Source organism: Cydia strobilella, chromosome 13 (assembly GCF_947568885.1).
Source record: "Cydia strobilella chromosome 13, ilCydStro3.1, whole genome shotgun sequence".
NCBI classification, from domain to species: domain Eukaryota; kingdom Metazoa; phylum Arthropoda; class Insecta; order Lepidoptera; family Tortricidae; genus Cydia; species Cydia strobilella.
Genome location: NC_086053.1, coordinates 1,866,835 through 1,883,564, shown reverse-complemented (window position 1 = coordinate 1,883,564; position 16,730 = coordinate 1,866,835). Strand labels below are relative to the sequence as shown.

General features: G+C 38.0%; 1 protein-coding gene across 1 annotated transcript; it reads right to left on the bottom strand.

Moving 5' to 3' along the window:
* Positions 1-776: 776 nt before the first annotated feature.
* LOC134746466 (nucleolar MIF4G domain-containing protein 1 homolog) lies at positions 777-16,375 on the bottom strand. Its single transcript, XM_063680864.1, has 14 exons — positions 16,087-16,375; positions 15,437-15,665; positions 14,385-14,783; positions 13,919-14,190; positions 12,899-12,989; positions 12,080-12,237; positions 10,399-10,453; positions 9,261-9,382; positions 8,189-8,385; positions 7,259-7,434; positions 5,723-5,901; positions 3,931-4,095; positions 2,476-2,607; positions 777-1,087 (listed from the first exon to the last, which is right to left on the bottom strand). The coding sequence occupies exons 1-14, from the start codon at positions 16,285-16,287 to the stop codon at positions 791-793; spliced, it is 2,673 nt and encodes an 890-aa protein (XP_063536934.1). The 5' UTR covers positions 16,288-16,375; the 3' UTR covers positions 777-790.
* Between the last annotated feature and the right edge of the window lie 355 nt (positions 16,376-16,730).

Below are 16,730 nucleotides of genomic sequence, written 5' to 3'. Positions count from 1 at the left end.
ATGATAATTTTTGATAACTTTTACTTTTGCTTCTGATTGTACTATCATGGAGCCATTTGATATGGAGTCAGGACTCCTGTCCTGACTCAGGGGACTGCTTGTATGTATTTGTTTGAAGTGTCAATCATCAATGTCAAGCTTAAGTTTCCAATATTGGGCCACAAGATGGCAGACTTTACAATGCATGGTCCTTCAAGGCTGGTGTTAAAACGACACTTATTTATTTACCTAGTTTGCAGTAGTTATTAATTCCAAATTACGACACAAAATGGCAGATTCACAAACGTGTGGTTGCGTCGTGTTAAAGATGTAAACTTTGTCTGATGTATTTCTTAGTTTCAATAAACACATGAGGTAACAATAAACATGATTTATTTAAAACTTCAACTTCGTCTCAAACATACTTATTATCTTCTTAATTTCAACTGTTCTTTCCTTCAAAATCTTCATCTCTTCCTCACTTAGCACCGCACTTTTCTTTCCCGCATTTTTCAACAAGAAGTGTTGTATGAAGAGTTTCAGACTTTCTTTGAACATGTGAAGTTTGAGTGACTTTGCAATGCAGTAGTTGTTTTTTTAAGTTTTACTTTCATTTCTTAATTGTAGGGGGCAGCACAGGAGCCCCTTTCCTATCAGAGTGAAGTGTCAATATGTATAAAGTTATTAATTCCAAATTACGACACAAGATGGCAGACACACAAACGTGTGGTTGCATCGTGTTAAAAATGTAAACTTTGATGTATTTCTTAGTTTAAATAAAACACAAGAGGTAACAATAAACATGATTTATTTAAAACTTCAACTTCGTCTCAAACATAGTTAGTATCTTCTCAACTTCAACTGTTCTTTCCTTCAAAATCTTCATCTCTTCCTCACTTAGCACCGCACTTTTCTTCCCCGCATTTTTCAACAAGAAGTGTTGTATGAATAGCCTTAGACTTTCTCTGAACATGTGAAGTTTGGATGACTTGGCGATGCGGTGGAAGACTTGGAGAGAGGCTTGGAGGTCGGCATTCATGATGATGGCGAGGAGGATTTGTCGGAGGAAGCGGACTGAACTTTTGTTTAGGTCCGAAAATTCTATTACCTGTGAAAAAAAGGAAAAATAGGGTCGCGTTTATGAAATACACACATAATATCTTGATGATTTTATATGATTTTAATGTGAGATATCCCACGTTACATATTATTAGTGTATTAGTGCATTTTAATCTTTAGTGTTATTTCTTTTTTAAAATATTAATTTGTACATACTGTAAGTTTGTCTATTTATTTATTTATTTAATCTTTATTGCACAAAAGAAAACCTTACAGTACAAAAGGCGGACTTAATGCCATAAGGCATTCTCTACCAGTCAACCTTAAGGCTAAGCAGAGAAATTGTGGGCGGTCTATCTGACCTGGCTATAGTTTTCCACTCATCTACTCGAAGGTTAGCTGGAAGAGATCCCTTATAGGGATAAATTCGCCTTTGTACTTCCATTACTATAATTTATTTTTGTAAACCTGTGTTGTGTACAATAAAGTGATTACTACTACTACTTATCCCTTTAACGGGCATAAAGAGTATCAAAATTATGGAAAATTGAACCCTATCACTTTGAAATGAAGGTAAAAAGTAATTGTTGGCATTTGGCAGACTGAAGCGCTACAGCGTGACATTAATAATGTTGTGGCCTGGACCCCACGGACCTAAGTGTTCCAGAGAGTCGATCAGGGTCTCCGTCTCCGGCGTGTCTGCGTCGGTCGGAGTGGACCCCAAAGGGACCCGCAGGACTCTCGGCTCTGGCTTGCCTTAATTGGCCGTCCAGAGAGGAGTCGTTAGAGCTATATGCTCGAGGGGTGGAAGTGTTAAAGGCAGGGACCGGCCCGCTATCCCTTACAGAGGGTTTTGTAAAGGTTTTGCATAAGGCTTAACTCACCTTTATAAGGCTAACCCATATCGCTTATAAGGGTTCCTTTTAGCATATGAGCGTGCTAATTTGAATCGTCTAACTTGTTCATAAAGCACACATCACTTAGGCCCAGTTGCACCAACTACATTTAACAGACCAATTAACGTCAAACAACAGTAAAGTATGAAATTTCTTATGCAATAAAATTTTGCAAACGCTTAATTTAACGGTGACAGACGGTTTGGTGCAACCGACCCTTAGTATCCGAGCGATCGTCGGCGGCGGCATTCTTTGATATATACTAATCCTGTCTCTTTCACGCAAGGATAAACTACGACATTACTAAAGGGAAAGCTTTATAGAAAGCGCTTAATGATAAGGGTAACCCTTATGAATGGGTTAGCAGTTCAAACTGGAAAGTCTTTCAATGTGTTAGCCGTGTTTAAGGGACACCCATTGAAAGGCTTTTATCGCGGAAAGGGTTGTCCGGTCCGAAAAATTTCAGTTTTTAAGAGTTGTAAATAGTACCTAATTCATTTAAAAACTAATAAAGCTCGGTTCATGACGATCAATAACTTACCTTTAGAACAGATAAAGCCAAGCCCTTCTCCATAATGAGGTGTATGAGGAACTGCGCCAGATTGGTCGTGGTCTGCTTCGATAGACTCTCCAAGTCCTTAATCTTGTCCCAAACGGCGAACTGGATGGATAGCTGAAAAAAGTACGGTTATTTAGGCTTGTCCACAGGTGCAATACAAAGATACTTATTATTATTAATTTTACACATAATGTTATACAATAAGATTGAATATCCACCCAACTTGCGACCACCACAACCAGCTACTTTGTAATGTAGATTTGTTCTCATGCTCCCGTGCCTCATTCAAGGCTGCTGTCACAAAATTATATAAAGAATAGATAAGTAGTTTTAGATCATAACATTCATAAATCATAAATATGAATTTAATGTAGTTGTTGTAGTTGAAATAGTTAAGTGTTGCATGTTGTTAGGTTTACATTCTAATACCACTTATGTTCTCGGTGAGATATGCTTAAGGAAACAACATAATCTATAATAGTTATGTATATTCTGTCTATATTGTTCTTCACTTGTATGCTTCTGTTTTATCTCCTTGTAATAAAATAAAATAAATAAATAAACTACAGGCATACATTCTTAGGTACCCTCTTTCATTCTTATTTTTCGCATTGAATAAGCGTCACTGTGTCCCCAGAATGGGACGCCATAACTTAATAAATAGTGATCATACCCATAGTACTCTAACACAAATGCAATGAAAGAAGGGAGAGGATGTCTTGGGAGAGGATCGTCTTTTCGAGCGAAGAATATTTATTCTTCTTTCAATAGAAAAACATTGCTTTATACTGTATGAAACGATAGCCGTAGGTACGAAGGTAGATTATTTTTGTGCGATTTTTTTACGATATAGGAGGCAAACGAGCAGACGGATCACCTGATGGTAAGCGATCACCGCCGCCCATGGACACACGCAACACCAGAGGGGTTGTAAGTGCGCTAGTGTTGTAAGTGCGTTGCCGGCCTTTAAGATGGGAGTACGCTCTTTCCTTGAAGGTTTAGGTCGTATCGGTCCGGAAATAACGCACATTACATACATTAGAAACCTTTAGCAAACCCCGGGATATTAGACTCCAAGCTCCAAGGCACAAAATATCCCTGTAGTTTCCACGTTATGAGTTACCGCCCTAACATAATTTGAGGACATACCCGGGTACTCGGGTTCAATTTACCATTAATTGTAATCCATAACTTATAATACACTGAAGACTCCTCATAGACTGAACATCGTGAGGAAACCGGACTAATCCCAACAAGGCCTAGTTTCCCCTCTGGGTTGGAAGGTCAGATGGCAGTCGCTTTCGTAAAAACTAGTGCCTACGCCAATTCTTGGGATTAGTTGCCAAGCGGACCCCTGGCTCCCATGAGCCGTGGCAAATATGCCGGGACAACGCGAGGAAGATGATGGTGACACTGAAGACTCCTAAAATTCAGTACCTGGTATTTCCTGTCGACGTCACACAGTTTTTGCGCCAGCACGGAGTAGTAAGGGTTGTGGGTTCGTTCCTGCGTGCAGCACGCCAGTAGCACGTGCACTATTTCGCGTTCTTGACTGCCTTTTAGACCTAGGTGTTGGAGTTTCTCGAACGCGTCCATGTAATCCTGAAAATATTTTACAATCCATACTAATATTATAAATGCGAAAGTCTGTCTGTCTGTCTGTGTGTTACCTCTTCACGCTTAAACCGCTGAACCGATTTAGTTGAAATTTGGTATACAGATAGTTTTAGTCCCGGGGAAGGACATAGGATACTTTTTATCCCAGAACTCACCCCTCAAGGGGGTGAAAAGGGGGTGGAAATTTGTATGGGGAATCAATAACCGCTGAACCGATTTAGATGAAACTTGGTATGGGGATAGTTTGATTATAGAATAACTTTTATCCTCGAAATCATCCCTTAAGGGTGTAAAAAATGGGGTGGAAATGTATAGTGTGGACCAATTTGGGGGTGAAAAAGGGTGGATTAAAAACCAGATTTGTTTAAGAATTAAGGTACCCAAATTACTAATTCCACGCAGACGAAGTCGCGGGCAAAAGCTAGTAATATAATAAAATAATGAATCTTCTCTTTTGACGACCGGTCTGGCCTAGTGGGTAGTGACCCTGCCTGTGAAGCCGATGGTCCTGGATTCGAATCCCGGTGGGGGATTTATTTGTGTGATGAGCACAGGTTGTTCCTGAGTCATGGGTGTTTTCTATGTATTTAAGTATTTATATATTATATATTGTCTGAGTACCCATAACACAAGCCTCCTTGGGCTTACAGTGGGACTTAGTCAATCTGTGTAAGAATGGCCTATAATATTTATTTATTTATTTATTGTGATTAACTCATTAGTAATTTTAATAACAAAACTTCCGTGAGACACATACATATTAAACATATTAATAACGGGTCACTCACGTATTTTAAGTCGAAAACGCTCGACATGTTTCACTCCGTACCGAGTAGAGTCATCAGGAGCTTGCGTCGACGTTTTCGACTTAAAATACGTGAGTGACCCGTTATTAATATGTTTAATACATTAGTAATTAAATTAAATTTGTAGTGTCTTATTGGCATTTCGCATAAATCATATCACTGATATTTCGTATCTGAATTGTCACCTACGAGACAGGCTACGCGTACGCGTTACCACAACTATCAAGAAGTTTCGAAGATAAATGAGAATATTCATAGCACGAACGCATAAACAAACATCCCCTTTACGTATGCTGTGCTAAGTATATGGTTAGAGTTTGCTATAATATTATTTTGAGGGCAAAATATAAGTACAATTTGCGATAAAAAAATATAATGCGACCCTGTTTTCACCGAAAAAATTAAGAAAACTCGGAAGGTATTTTATCAATTTTTTTAAATGAATCTGATTTTCAATCATTTCAGCCCCTCGTACAAGATATGGTGAATTGAATTGTAATCATTCATGTAGCAAATGATTCTTGTTTACTTCAAAATTGGCAACCGAAACGACACTTCTCACTGCAAATTTTGAAAAATACTCCCAGGAAAACTCATTTATTTTAGGTTTAAAAAGAGAAAATGCAAACTTTAACTATTTCAGCCGCTAGTTTAGGAAATGATTATTTAAGAACGTTAACAGTTTTTGAATAAATACTAATAGTTACGTCGTAATGTTGAATGAAAAAGGAAGCATTTTGCAAAATACGCTCGTTGTAGGAATAAGACCTCTTAACGAGATTTCCTTTATCTTAATAAGATCTTACCTCAGCGGACATAATAACGCAGAAGATGCTTCTCCGAACGTCTGTATTCATCCTCTGCTTCCTAGCAAGTTCTAGAAGCTTCTGGTCCGTGCTGGGAACTGCTTTGACTTTCTCTTCAGGCATCGGTCGGTTGCCTTCCCACGCGGAGCCTACTACCCACCATTTGCCGCGAGTTTCGGCTGAAATAGAAAAGAAAGGTTGTATATTTACAACGCATGAAGAAAATTAAAAAACCGGCCAAGAGCGAGTCGGACTCGCGTTCCAAGGGTTCCGTACATTACACAATTTAAACAATGTGTTTTTTATGTGAAACGTGAGTAAAATGTCATTAAAAAACCCGTAGGGATCGGATCAAAGACTAAGTAATTAAGTCCGACTCACGCTTGACTGCAATTTCTAATAGGTTTTCCTGTAATCTGTAGGTAAAGATCTAGATTGTGTATTTTTTTCAAAATTTTAGACCCAGTAGTTTCGGAGATAAAGGGGAATGGTCATTTTTTGCCTATTTTCTTGAATAACTTCTAAATTGTTTACCCTAAAATTATAAAAAAAATATATTCGAGATTCTCACAATGAGCTCTTTCATTTGATATATAACATGATATAGTTTAAAAAATTTTATTTTTTAATTTTCTCATTTACCCCCCAAAAGTGGCCCCCATGTTTAAAATTCATTTGTTTACGTTACATGTCCGTCTTTGGGTCACAAACTTACATATGTATACCAAATTTCAACTTAATTGGTCCAGTAGTTTCGGAGAAAATAGGCTGTGACGACGGACAGACAGACAGACGAGTGATCCTATAAGGGTTCCGTTTTTTCTCTTTTGAGGTACGGAACCCTAAAAATGGGGTTGTCTGGTCGAAGTATTTTACAGATGGCGTCAGCATAGGTTTTATCTGTCAGTTCCCTGCGGTAGTGTTTTAATTTATCGCCACTAGTTTCGAATTACCTTTTCGCACGTGTATCGTACAACGTTTTACAGTACACATAGAGTAACTTATACTAGAGCGGTACTGTCATAGTAAATTTTGTAACCCCAGTAAATTCACTGCCATCTGTCGACACGCTTTAAAACTAAAAATGAAGATTTATAAAAATACGATAGAATGTATTTAAATATAGATAAATGAATTTTTTTTATTTGCATTAATTATTTTTATGATTTTGACTGATATGCGTTAAAATTGTTAAATAACAAACGAAACCGTCAACGCCATCTATACGACTGTAGGCCAAAACTAGTAGCGCCCTCTGAACGAGAATAACATTTTCTTGATTTTCGAGGCACGTTTTTTCCTTAGACTGTATCCATCTATTACGGAGTTATATCTATCTTTGCAGTACATATGGGCCGTTTAAACTTTCGACATATGCACGAAAAGTGCTCTTTACGCACTAGTGCGAAAAAGTAGTACCATGTGTACTGTAAATAACTATTGTGGTGTATAATGTGGTATTGAAAAGATGATGATTGATGAGTTAGCAACAATATACTTTAGGTAAATATAATTTGTGTTCATTAGTTTCATTACCTTTGAGTAAATCTTCCAGTGTAATATTGAGTGGAGTAGCATAGTTCCCTTTCCTAATAATCCCTCTGACGGTCTTCTTCAGCTGTTCAACGAAACTCGGATCGTAGTTCGGTATCTTGTTCAGATTATTGTTCTTTACAGCCATTAGAACTTCAAGGAGGAACTTTATTCGAGACCTGGAAACATCATTCTTTGTGACATTTTCAACCTAAAGGTACCACATTGTCGCTTGTCAATAAGGTTGATTTTCAATTAAAGCTATATGGAAATAGCGCCTTATTGACGACCACAGTTGACAACCGACAATAGGTACCCTTTTGATTGAGAATGGTACATTTTTATACTACGTCGGTGGCAAACAAGCATACGGCCCGCCTGATGTTAAGCAGTCATCGTAGCCTATGTACGCCTGAAACTCCAGATGGGTTACATGCGCGTTGCCGACCCTAACACCGCACCCTCGTTGAGCTCTGGCAACCTTACTCACCGGCAGGAACACAACACTATGAGTAGGGCTAATAGGGGTCCCTTTGTTTGACATAATTATTGAAAGTCATAATGTAATGATTGTCATATTATTATAATTCTGAAACCGTTAACTTTCAGGATTTTCCTCAGGTTATCCTACAAATAGGTTAGGTTAGGTTTGTTTTATGGCAATCTTGAAAAGTTACGCGTTTCTGAGAAAACACTAAATTATGACTAACGAAAATGTGGACAAACAAATACATTATGACTTAAAACTATATGGGAAACAATAGAGACCCGAGGTAATATCAATAGTAGTTTTTTAAAGTGTAGGCGGCACAGAAGCCCCCTAGTCATGTAGCTAGCGCGAAGTGTAAATGTCAGACGGAGTCTTAGTAACAGGGTCCCGTTTTTACCCTTTGGGTACGGAGCCTAACCTAAACTAAAGGTAAGGCCACTTACCCAGCCTGGTCACTTCCTTGCACCGCACTAGCTTGCTTTTGCGCGTCTTGTATGAAAGCCTTCAAGGCTAGCGGCTCGTCCTTGCGTAGTGACGCCCCCGCACAGCGGAACGCGCACAACACGCAGTCTATGCTTTTCTCTGTTGGATTCTCAAGTAGGCGGTTCAGGATGTCGTAGAGGAGAGTCGCGTGGAAAATCTGCGAGAAATTATTATATTTTTCAATAGAAAAATATTTTCGATCAGTGATGATGACGACATGACGACCGAGTAAGTTTACCAATTTGTAAACTTACTCGGTCTAGTACTAGGTCAGGCCTATGGAACTCTCCGCGCGAGCTCGGATTTATACCTACGACTCGCTTCCCGCCGGCGGGACTCAAGCTAGCCAGTTGGTTGCCACACGCGATCACGCACGCACGTCACCGCGCGCTATGCCAAAGAAATGTCTTCATCGCGGACAAATAACACAGCTTGTAGTGTGGATGGATGCAGAAACAATAAAACAAATAAATAGTTTTTTCCTCTTTCGACGGATGAGGAAAAGTAAGTAGACATTTTCAATATAGGTACTTACACCTACTGTCATTATTTTTACGATAGTTACAAGCTACGTAGGTATTATTAAATTGTTTTAAAGATGTAGGTAATGTTTTTACGACACATTTATAGCTAGATATCTACCTAAGACACCTAAGTGTTTGAAAAAAGCGTCGGCAACCCTAGCGTTGTGCCGGTGTCGGCGCGCGCGGTGCGGGGAGCGGCGCGTTGAAGGTCACTCCATTGTATTTTTGTGTATGTATCAAAACGGTAGGTATTTGCGTTTTCTTTGAGAGATAAGTATCTGTTCGTAAGAACTATCATATAATCTGTGACTAGGTATAGAAGGTTCACTCTCTAACAAAACGCGTCTATTACAACAGATAATCGCTAGGTGAATAGGTAATTCACTCATGTCGATTTAAAACACTCCCTTCGGTCTTGTTTTAATTTATATCGGCAGTCGTTGCGAATTTCCTACTTTTCGCACTTGTATCGTAATGTACTATTATGCATTAAGTAATCTAAAAGTACCTTGAAACTATACAGATAAGCGAGACAGCACACAATGTTGTCCAAAGTTTTATTCTCCATGGGCTGCGGAATCTGCGTCAGACGGTCGAATATCGTGCACAACTCTTCTAAGAAGTGGGCTCCTGAAATGGGAAAATAACATCAGTATGTATTTAAGTATTTATATATTATATATATCGTTGTCTGAGTACCTATAACACAAGCCTCCTTGGGCTTACCGTGGGACTTAGTCAATCTGTGAAAGAATCCATACTTAATATTATAAATGCGAAAATCTGTCTGTCTGTCTGTCTGTGTGTTACCTCTTTACGCTTGCACCGCTGAACCGATTTAGTTGAAATTTGGTATACAGATAGTTTGAGTCCTGGGGAAGGACATAGGATACTTTTTATCCCAGAACTCACCCCTCAAGGGGGTGAAAAGGGGGTGAAAATTTGTATGGGGAATCAATAACCGCTGAACCGATTTAGATGAAACTTGGTATGGGGATAGTTTGATCTGTGGGAAAGGATATAGAATAACTTTTATCCCCGAAATCATCCCTTAAGGGTGTAAAAAATGGGATGGAAATGTATAGTGTGGACCAATTTGGGGGTGAAAAAAGGATGGATTAAAAAGCAGATTTGTTTAAGAATTAAGTTACCCAAATTACTAATTCCACGCAGACGAAGTCGCGGGCAAAAGCTAGTGTCTTATAATATAATATTTATTTATTTATTAGCAAAGATACATTGATTGAGTAAGATTGTAACAATGCACGTTACTATAGGAAGGTAATTAAATTAATCATAATTTTAAACTCTACTAACACTTAAATGAACGCTTATTACTTCGCGCGAGTGTACTTTCGGCCGATCGACTTCAAGATGTGTAAAATCTATGACAATTGAGTAGTCGACAATTTTTTTTAATGGTATCAGTCGATCAGGTTCGTTTTGAGGATCAAATGTCTGTACCCATTGGGACCCATTGTCTTAAAGCAATACAAAAGTCACAAATGATGGTCAAAGTCTGGCACTCGCACTTTACTAACGAAATGCTCTAACAAAATGGCAACACATCGTAACGTCACTGTGTACTGTTGACACTGTGTTAACGGTTTAACCGCTTAACCCCGGGTTAGCGGGACGGTACTTACCAATTTCCTGCCCCACATTGGCGTGCAACACGCCGACTAGAGCGGCATGCTCGGCCTGGAAATTCAACAAAATATTCAACAAGGGCGTTTTTATAACTCACAAAATTTACAATCATACTGCCATAAAAATTCATAGTAAACAAAACAATCTTTATTATTTTAAAAGAATTAAAATACCTACCATAAATGATCTAATGAACCTGATGTACAGTCGCCATCAGATATATCGGAGCGGACGAGGTGCTCACAAACATCTGAACACGCCTCTATTGTCAAGGAGTTAGAGTGCGTGTTCAGATATTTTTGAGCACCTCGGCCGCTCTGATATATCTAATGGCGACTGTACTAAGATTGGTTGTGTCAACCAATCAGTGAGTGAAAAGAAAAGTGTGTAGTACAGTCATCTGTGATCTATTACTCTTCGAAGGCCGCAATATGTGACACGCTCTTATGGATCTATAAATAAGATCGTGTCAGATATTTTCGCGGTCTTCGAAGAGTCGCATATTATTGCAGGTGACTGTACAACCTTGTACATACAAGTAAAACATAAAATATGAATATTTAGACCATCTATTGGCATATTTTTCTGAACAGTGGCGTGAAAACAAACATACCTGGAGGCGTAGAGGCGCACTCACGGTCCCACAAACTGCCTCCAGCCATAGACCACAGAGAGACAAGCTTACAGAGTGAAGGCTGTTGCTGAAGTAGAGGTTCTCTATGGATGTGCAGGCTTAGTGAAGGTTGGTGTGTGTTTAATCCATACCTGGAGGCGTAGAGGAGCACTCACGGTCCCACAAACTGCCTCCAGCCATAGACCACAGAGAGACAAGCTTACAGAGTGAAGGCTGTTGCTGAAGTAGAGGTTCTCTATGGATGTGCAGGCTTAGTGAAGGTTGGTGTGTGTTTAATACATACCTGGAGGCGTAGAGGAGCGCTCACGGTCCCACAAACTGCCTCCAGCCATAGACCACAGAGAGACAAGCTTACAGAGTGAAGGCTGTTGCTGAAGTAGAGGTTCTCTATGGATGTGCAGGCTTAGTGAAGGTTGGTGTGTGTTTAATCCATACCTGGAGGCGTAGAGGAGCACTCACGGTCCCACAAACTGCCTCCAGCCATAGACCACAGAGAGACAAGCTTACAGAGTGAAGGCTGTTGCTGAAGTAGAGGTTCTCTATGGATGTGCAGGCTTAGTGAAGGTTGGTGTGTGTTTAATCCATACCTGGAGGCGTAGAGGAGCACTCACGGTCCCACAAACTGCCTCCAGCCATAGACCACAGAGAGACGAGCTGACACAGTGACGGATGTTGCTGGAGTAGAGGTTCTCTATGGATGTGCAGCCTTAGTGAAGGTTGGTGTGTGTTTAATCCATACCTGGAGGCGTAGAGGAGCACTCACGGTCCCACAAACTGCCTCCAGCCATAGACCACAGAGAGACGAGCTGACACAGTGACGGATGTTGCTGGAGTAGAGGTTCTCTATGGATGTGCAGCCTTAGTGAAGGTTGGTGTGTGTTTAATCCATACCTGGAGGCGTAGAGGAGCACTCACGGTCCCACAAACTGCCTCCAGCCATAGACCACAGAGAGACAAGCTTACAGAGTGAAGGCTGTTGCTGAAGTAGAGGTTCTCTATGGATGTGCAGCCTTAGTGAAGGTTGGTGTGTGTTTAATACATACCTGGAGGCGTAGAGGCGCACTCACGGTCCCACAAACTGCCTCTAGCCATAGACCACAGAGAGACGAGCTGACAGAGTGGCGGCTGTTGCTGGAATAGAGGTTCTCTATGGATGTGCACGCCCAGTGGAGGTTAGTGTGTGCTAACTTATTTAGGATGCCTGAAAACATTTATGGATCATATAAATTTCATTAGACTGGGATATCGGGAGCTCATAAACAATACAAAAGGTAATCTCGGTCTATATCCCGGTCAATATAAGTCTAGTGAAACTAACCGTGAATCATTCAAAACTTATATATTTTTTTCTGAGGTTGACCGGTAAAGAATGCCTTTTGGCATTAAGTCCGCCTTTTCTACGATACGTTTTTCTTTTGTGCATAATGAAAATCACCCTGAATAAGGCAGTTACTTGTAAGCACTTTGTAAATGAAAACTTTTATATAAAAAAATTCAAGTTACTCGTAATAGAATTGTTTGACCTACCATCACTGTTTTGTCTGTATTGAAAGTCAAACTGAACTTTATTTAGTTCTTTTCCTATCAATTTGTTAAGATGGGATGAGCAACATATTTCATTTCATTTATTTCGTTGTAAAGTCATGTATACATAGAAAGTTTTATTTCACTACATAGTATAAAACAAAGTCGCTTTCCGCTGTCTCTCCGTCTGTCTATGTATGCTTAGATCTTTAAAACTACGCAACGGATTTTGATGCGGTTTTTTAATAGACAGAGTGATTCAAGAGGAAGGTTTATATGTATAATTTGTAAAGGTTTTGTGTAAATTAGCTGCAATTCATAATATATGCAGCACTTACTCTTGATTTGTCGTTTTAGTTGAGCTGTCGCCTGATCAGTTGTAGCATCCTTGTTTCTCAGATGGGGTGGAATGTAGGCACCTTTGTCTTCCTGAAACACAGAACTTATTTGTGCCATTTTCAAACAAAAGAATACTTATTGTCGCTTGTCAGTAAGGCGCTATTTCCATATAGCTTCAATTAGAAATGAACCTTATCGACAAGCGACAATGTGGTACCTTTTGGTTGAAAACGTCACATTTATTTATTTATTTAAACTTGATTGCACCAAGATATACAATTATGTACAAATGGCGGAGCTGAAAATTGTTGAGCATTAGACTTTCCGTTCGTCGCGACATCTATTGACAAGTAGCAGTACTGACAATTCCGCTACTTGACGCTAGATGTTAGACTACGAAAATAATAGAATAGAATGAGATTTTATTCGTAAGCACAAACAAACAAGTCATTACATAATACAAAAGAAAACATAAAATAAGATTAAAGTGCCACAAAATGGCCTTCATCTCAGCATGTTGCTGGTGACTTCCAGCGCTGATCTTCCGATGAGACTATCAGGTGAGAAGAATCACGGAAGGTAACAGACAAGAAGAAAAGATACATAAAATAACATACAATGGACAAATAGTTAATGGTCGTTTTTGTAACAAAACTGATGTATGGAGTGAGCACTCTATGTTTACTTATTTCTCTATGTCGCCATCTAGCGTCAAGTAGTGATTTTATCAGTACTGCCACTTGACAATAGATGTCGCGACGAACGAAAAGCCTAATGCTCAATAATTTTCAGCTAATATTATAACTGGATTAACCGGAACTCTATTTTCAACTCGTTTTGCTAATATTAGTTGTAAATTGTTTTAGCAATACATTTTTCTTGACATCTGGTGTCAAGTAGCGGTACTGATAAATCCACTACTACGAAATAACCCGCGTTTTGGTAAAATAATAATGTATGTACTGTATGGACTTAGCACTATCCTTACTTATTTCTCTATGCTATGATTTAGTCCTTACCTTTATAACATTTCCTTCTTTATCCCTCTTCCGTCCATAAATATCTTCCCAAACATCTGGTTTCTCTATCACCTTTTCCTCAATTTCATCCCCAAATTCATCTCCACTCCCCAAATCATCATCATCGGATAGATGTGATACTTCATCATCACTGAACATTTTGGATAATTCTTCTTCTGAAACTACCCTTTCTTTGGCTGTTTTCTTCTCTGGCTTTGGGACTGGGTCTTCTTTCGATTTTTGTTTAGATTTTGATGATTTTGTAGGTTTTTCTGAAAGAAAAAAAAAAAACAGTATATCAAACTAACAATAGAATGTACAATTTCCTAACAGTTGAGTCAATATTATTTTTCTTTATTTGTGTAATGCCTTTTTCAACATCAATTTCATTTTGTTTGGATATAAGTTCTGTTTGGCTCATTAGTTGGCTAAAAGATAGAAAAAACAAAACAAATAAAACACATACCTTCAGGTTCTTCATCAGAATCTTCTTTATCACTTAAATCACCATCTTCATCATAATCACTATTATCATTAAAATCATCATCATCTCCACTCATATTTTCATTCATTTCATCATCATCATCAATATGACTCATATCATCTTCATCAGCATCACCATCACTGCCAAGATCACTATTTCCCTCACTAAATTCATCATCATCGTCACTGTTTTTATAATTTTTAGTTTTAGAAACTTTAGTTTTTGCATCCTTAGATTTTTTATCTTTATTTTTCTTTAATTCTTTACCGGTGACTGCCGCTAGGTCCTCTTCAAAGTCCGATTCGCCTTCAACATTTGCTAGATGTTTTTCGGCGGCTACTATTTGTTCCGTTGTTTGTCTGTCACAGATTTCTAGTACATCTGATTTAGATATTAAGGAATATTTTTACTAATATGCTAAAATTTGTTTTCTATAAAAGTACTTTTAAAGACAATTAGAAAAATAAGTAATTAAAAAAGACTTTGTATTGTAAGTTTTCTGATCCATGTTTTTACATAGGTAGATGTAAGTTTTTTTTAATGGGCTATAAAAAATTATGAAGTAATGGGTCATGGATTAAAAAAAAAATTAAGGATATTAATATTACATACATTAATCATGGCAAGTATTTTTTTTACAAATTCCCAATGTTTTTGCACTGTTAGAAAATACTTCAAAATTTTCAAGCAACACAAAAGGGTGTTTTCTAAAATAAATACTCTTTCAAATCAGAATCACTAGCATATTCAATCATGCTGATAAAAAAAATGTCCCAAAAATTTATATGAAAATTGTAAATTCTACTAAAACATTATGTAATGGAACTGACATTTTGGGACATCTTTTTTTAATGGCAGCATGGAGAATGCTGTCGATTCCGAGTAGAATGAGCCGAAGAATGTCCAGATTTGACAGAATCAGGTTTTCAATATGTATTTTAGAAAACGCCCAAAAACACATTGCCTAAACCTGTAGTTTTTACCATGACGGCACTGAAATAATAACTAGTCAACAAATAAATAAAAAAGGATACAATCAAGACCATCATCCTCAAAGAATTTCTTCTTATTTTTAACCTTGTTCAACCCGAGTTGCTTTTCTAATTTCTTTATCATCCTGTCCTCTTCCTCATTGGCTTCTAAAAACATCTTCCGTCTCTGTTCATCCATCTGAGCTTTTAGACGGTCTGCTTCTTTTTTCTCCTTTTCACGCTCTTTTTGTATAATATCAATTGGCAATGGTTGGGATTTTTCCTTTTTCTTCTAAAAATAAAAAAAATAATTGTGTACCTATGAAATAAAACTATGAAAACGGATTATATCGCGTATATTGAATTTATAATACATCCCGACGTTTCGAACTCTTTACAGCGTTCGTGGTCAACGGGTGACACCCGTTGACCACGAACGCTGTAAAGAGTTCGAAACGTCGGGATGTATTATAAATTCAATATACGCGATATAATCCGTTTTCATAGTTTTATTTCATGAGTAACTATCGCGGTAACCGAAGACAATATTGTGTACCTATGTTATAATTTGTGGAATAAGAATTGATATAGTTGGTCAAGCAAATCTTGTCAGTAGAAAAAGGCACACCGCGCAATGTTTGGTAGTGTCAATAACCAACTATGAAAACTACGGAATTTATTTTGATATTGGTTTCTAATAGACTTCTATTTACCTTAACTTCTACATCAGGGTCTGGAGCATCAGAGGGTCGCTTTACAAACCTCCCTGGTGTATACTTTGGTTGTTCATGGACAGTTTTCTTATTTAAATAATGTTCCTGTCTATGAACTTTCTTTTGCTTCCTTTTCTGTTTGCGCAATGCTTTGCGGGTGTTTGGGAAACTTGCACGTGCTGCTTGTTTTGGTTTCTTCATGATATCAACTTTACAATCACCGCTACGAGGAAGATGGAAGAAAGAAACTTATTATTTAAAAACAAGAACTTTTAGGTTATTCACGATTTTCACGAACTTACGTCAACTTGACAGTTTCATTCACATGGCCTATTCCGTTTAGGAATTGCTATAATTATGAAACATAATTTTTACTTCCCTGAACTTAGGTGGAAAAAGATTGTCATGTAAAAAAACCCTGCTATTGAATGAACAAAAATCAATGCATATATTTATGTTAATAATAATAAAGCTTTACTACTTTACAATACATTAAAAAAACTGCTCGATATTTTTCAAATATGATTTCCGAACGAAACTGGTTTAACGTTCCGTTTCACTTATTTTTGTAATCACTTTGACCATAGACAATAATAACCAAATTTTCTAAGCCGCATGAAAATGTTTTAACTCTTCACTTTAAT

Excerpts from the sequence above, each read along its gene's own strand:
- LOC134746466 (XM_063680864.1), bottom strand. The coding sequence starts at position 16,287 with ATGAAGAAACCAAAACAAGCAGCACGTGCAAGTTTCCCAAACACCCGC. Across the intron at positions 8,386-9,260 it reads CTTATCTGTATAGTTTCAAG|ATTTTCCACGCGACTCTCCT; the intron begins GTACTTTTAGAT and ends AATTTCTCGCAG. Across the intron at positions 5,902-7,258 it reads ACTGGAAGATTTACTCAAAG|CCGAAACTCGCGGCAAATGG; the intron begins GTAATGAAACTA and ends TTTCTATTTCAG.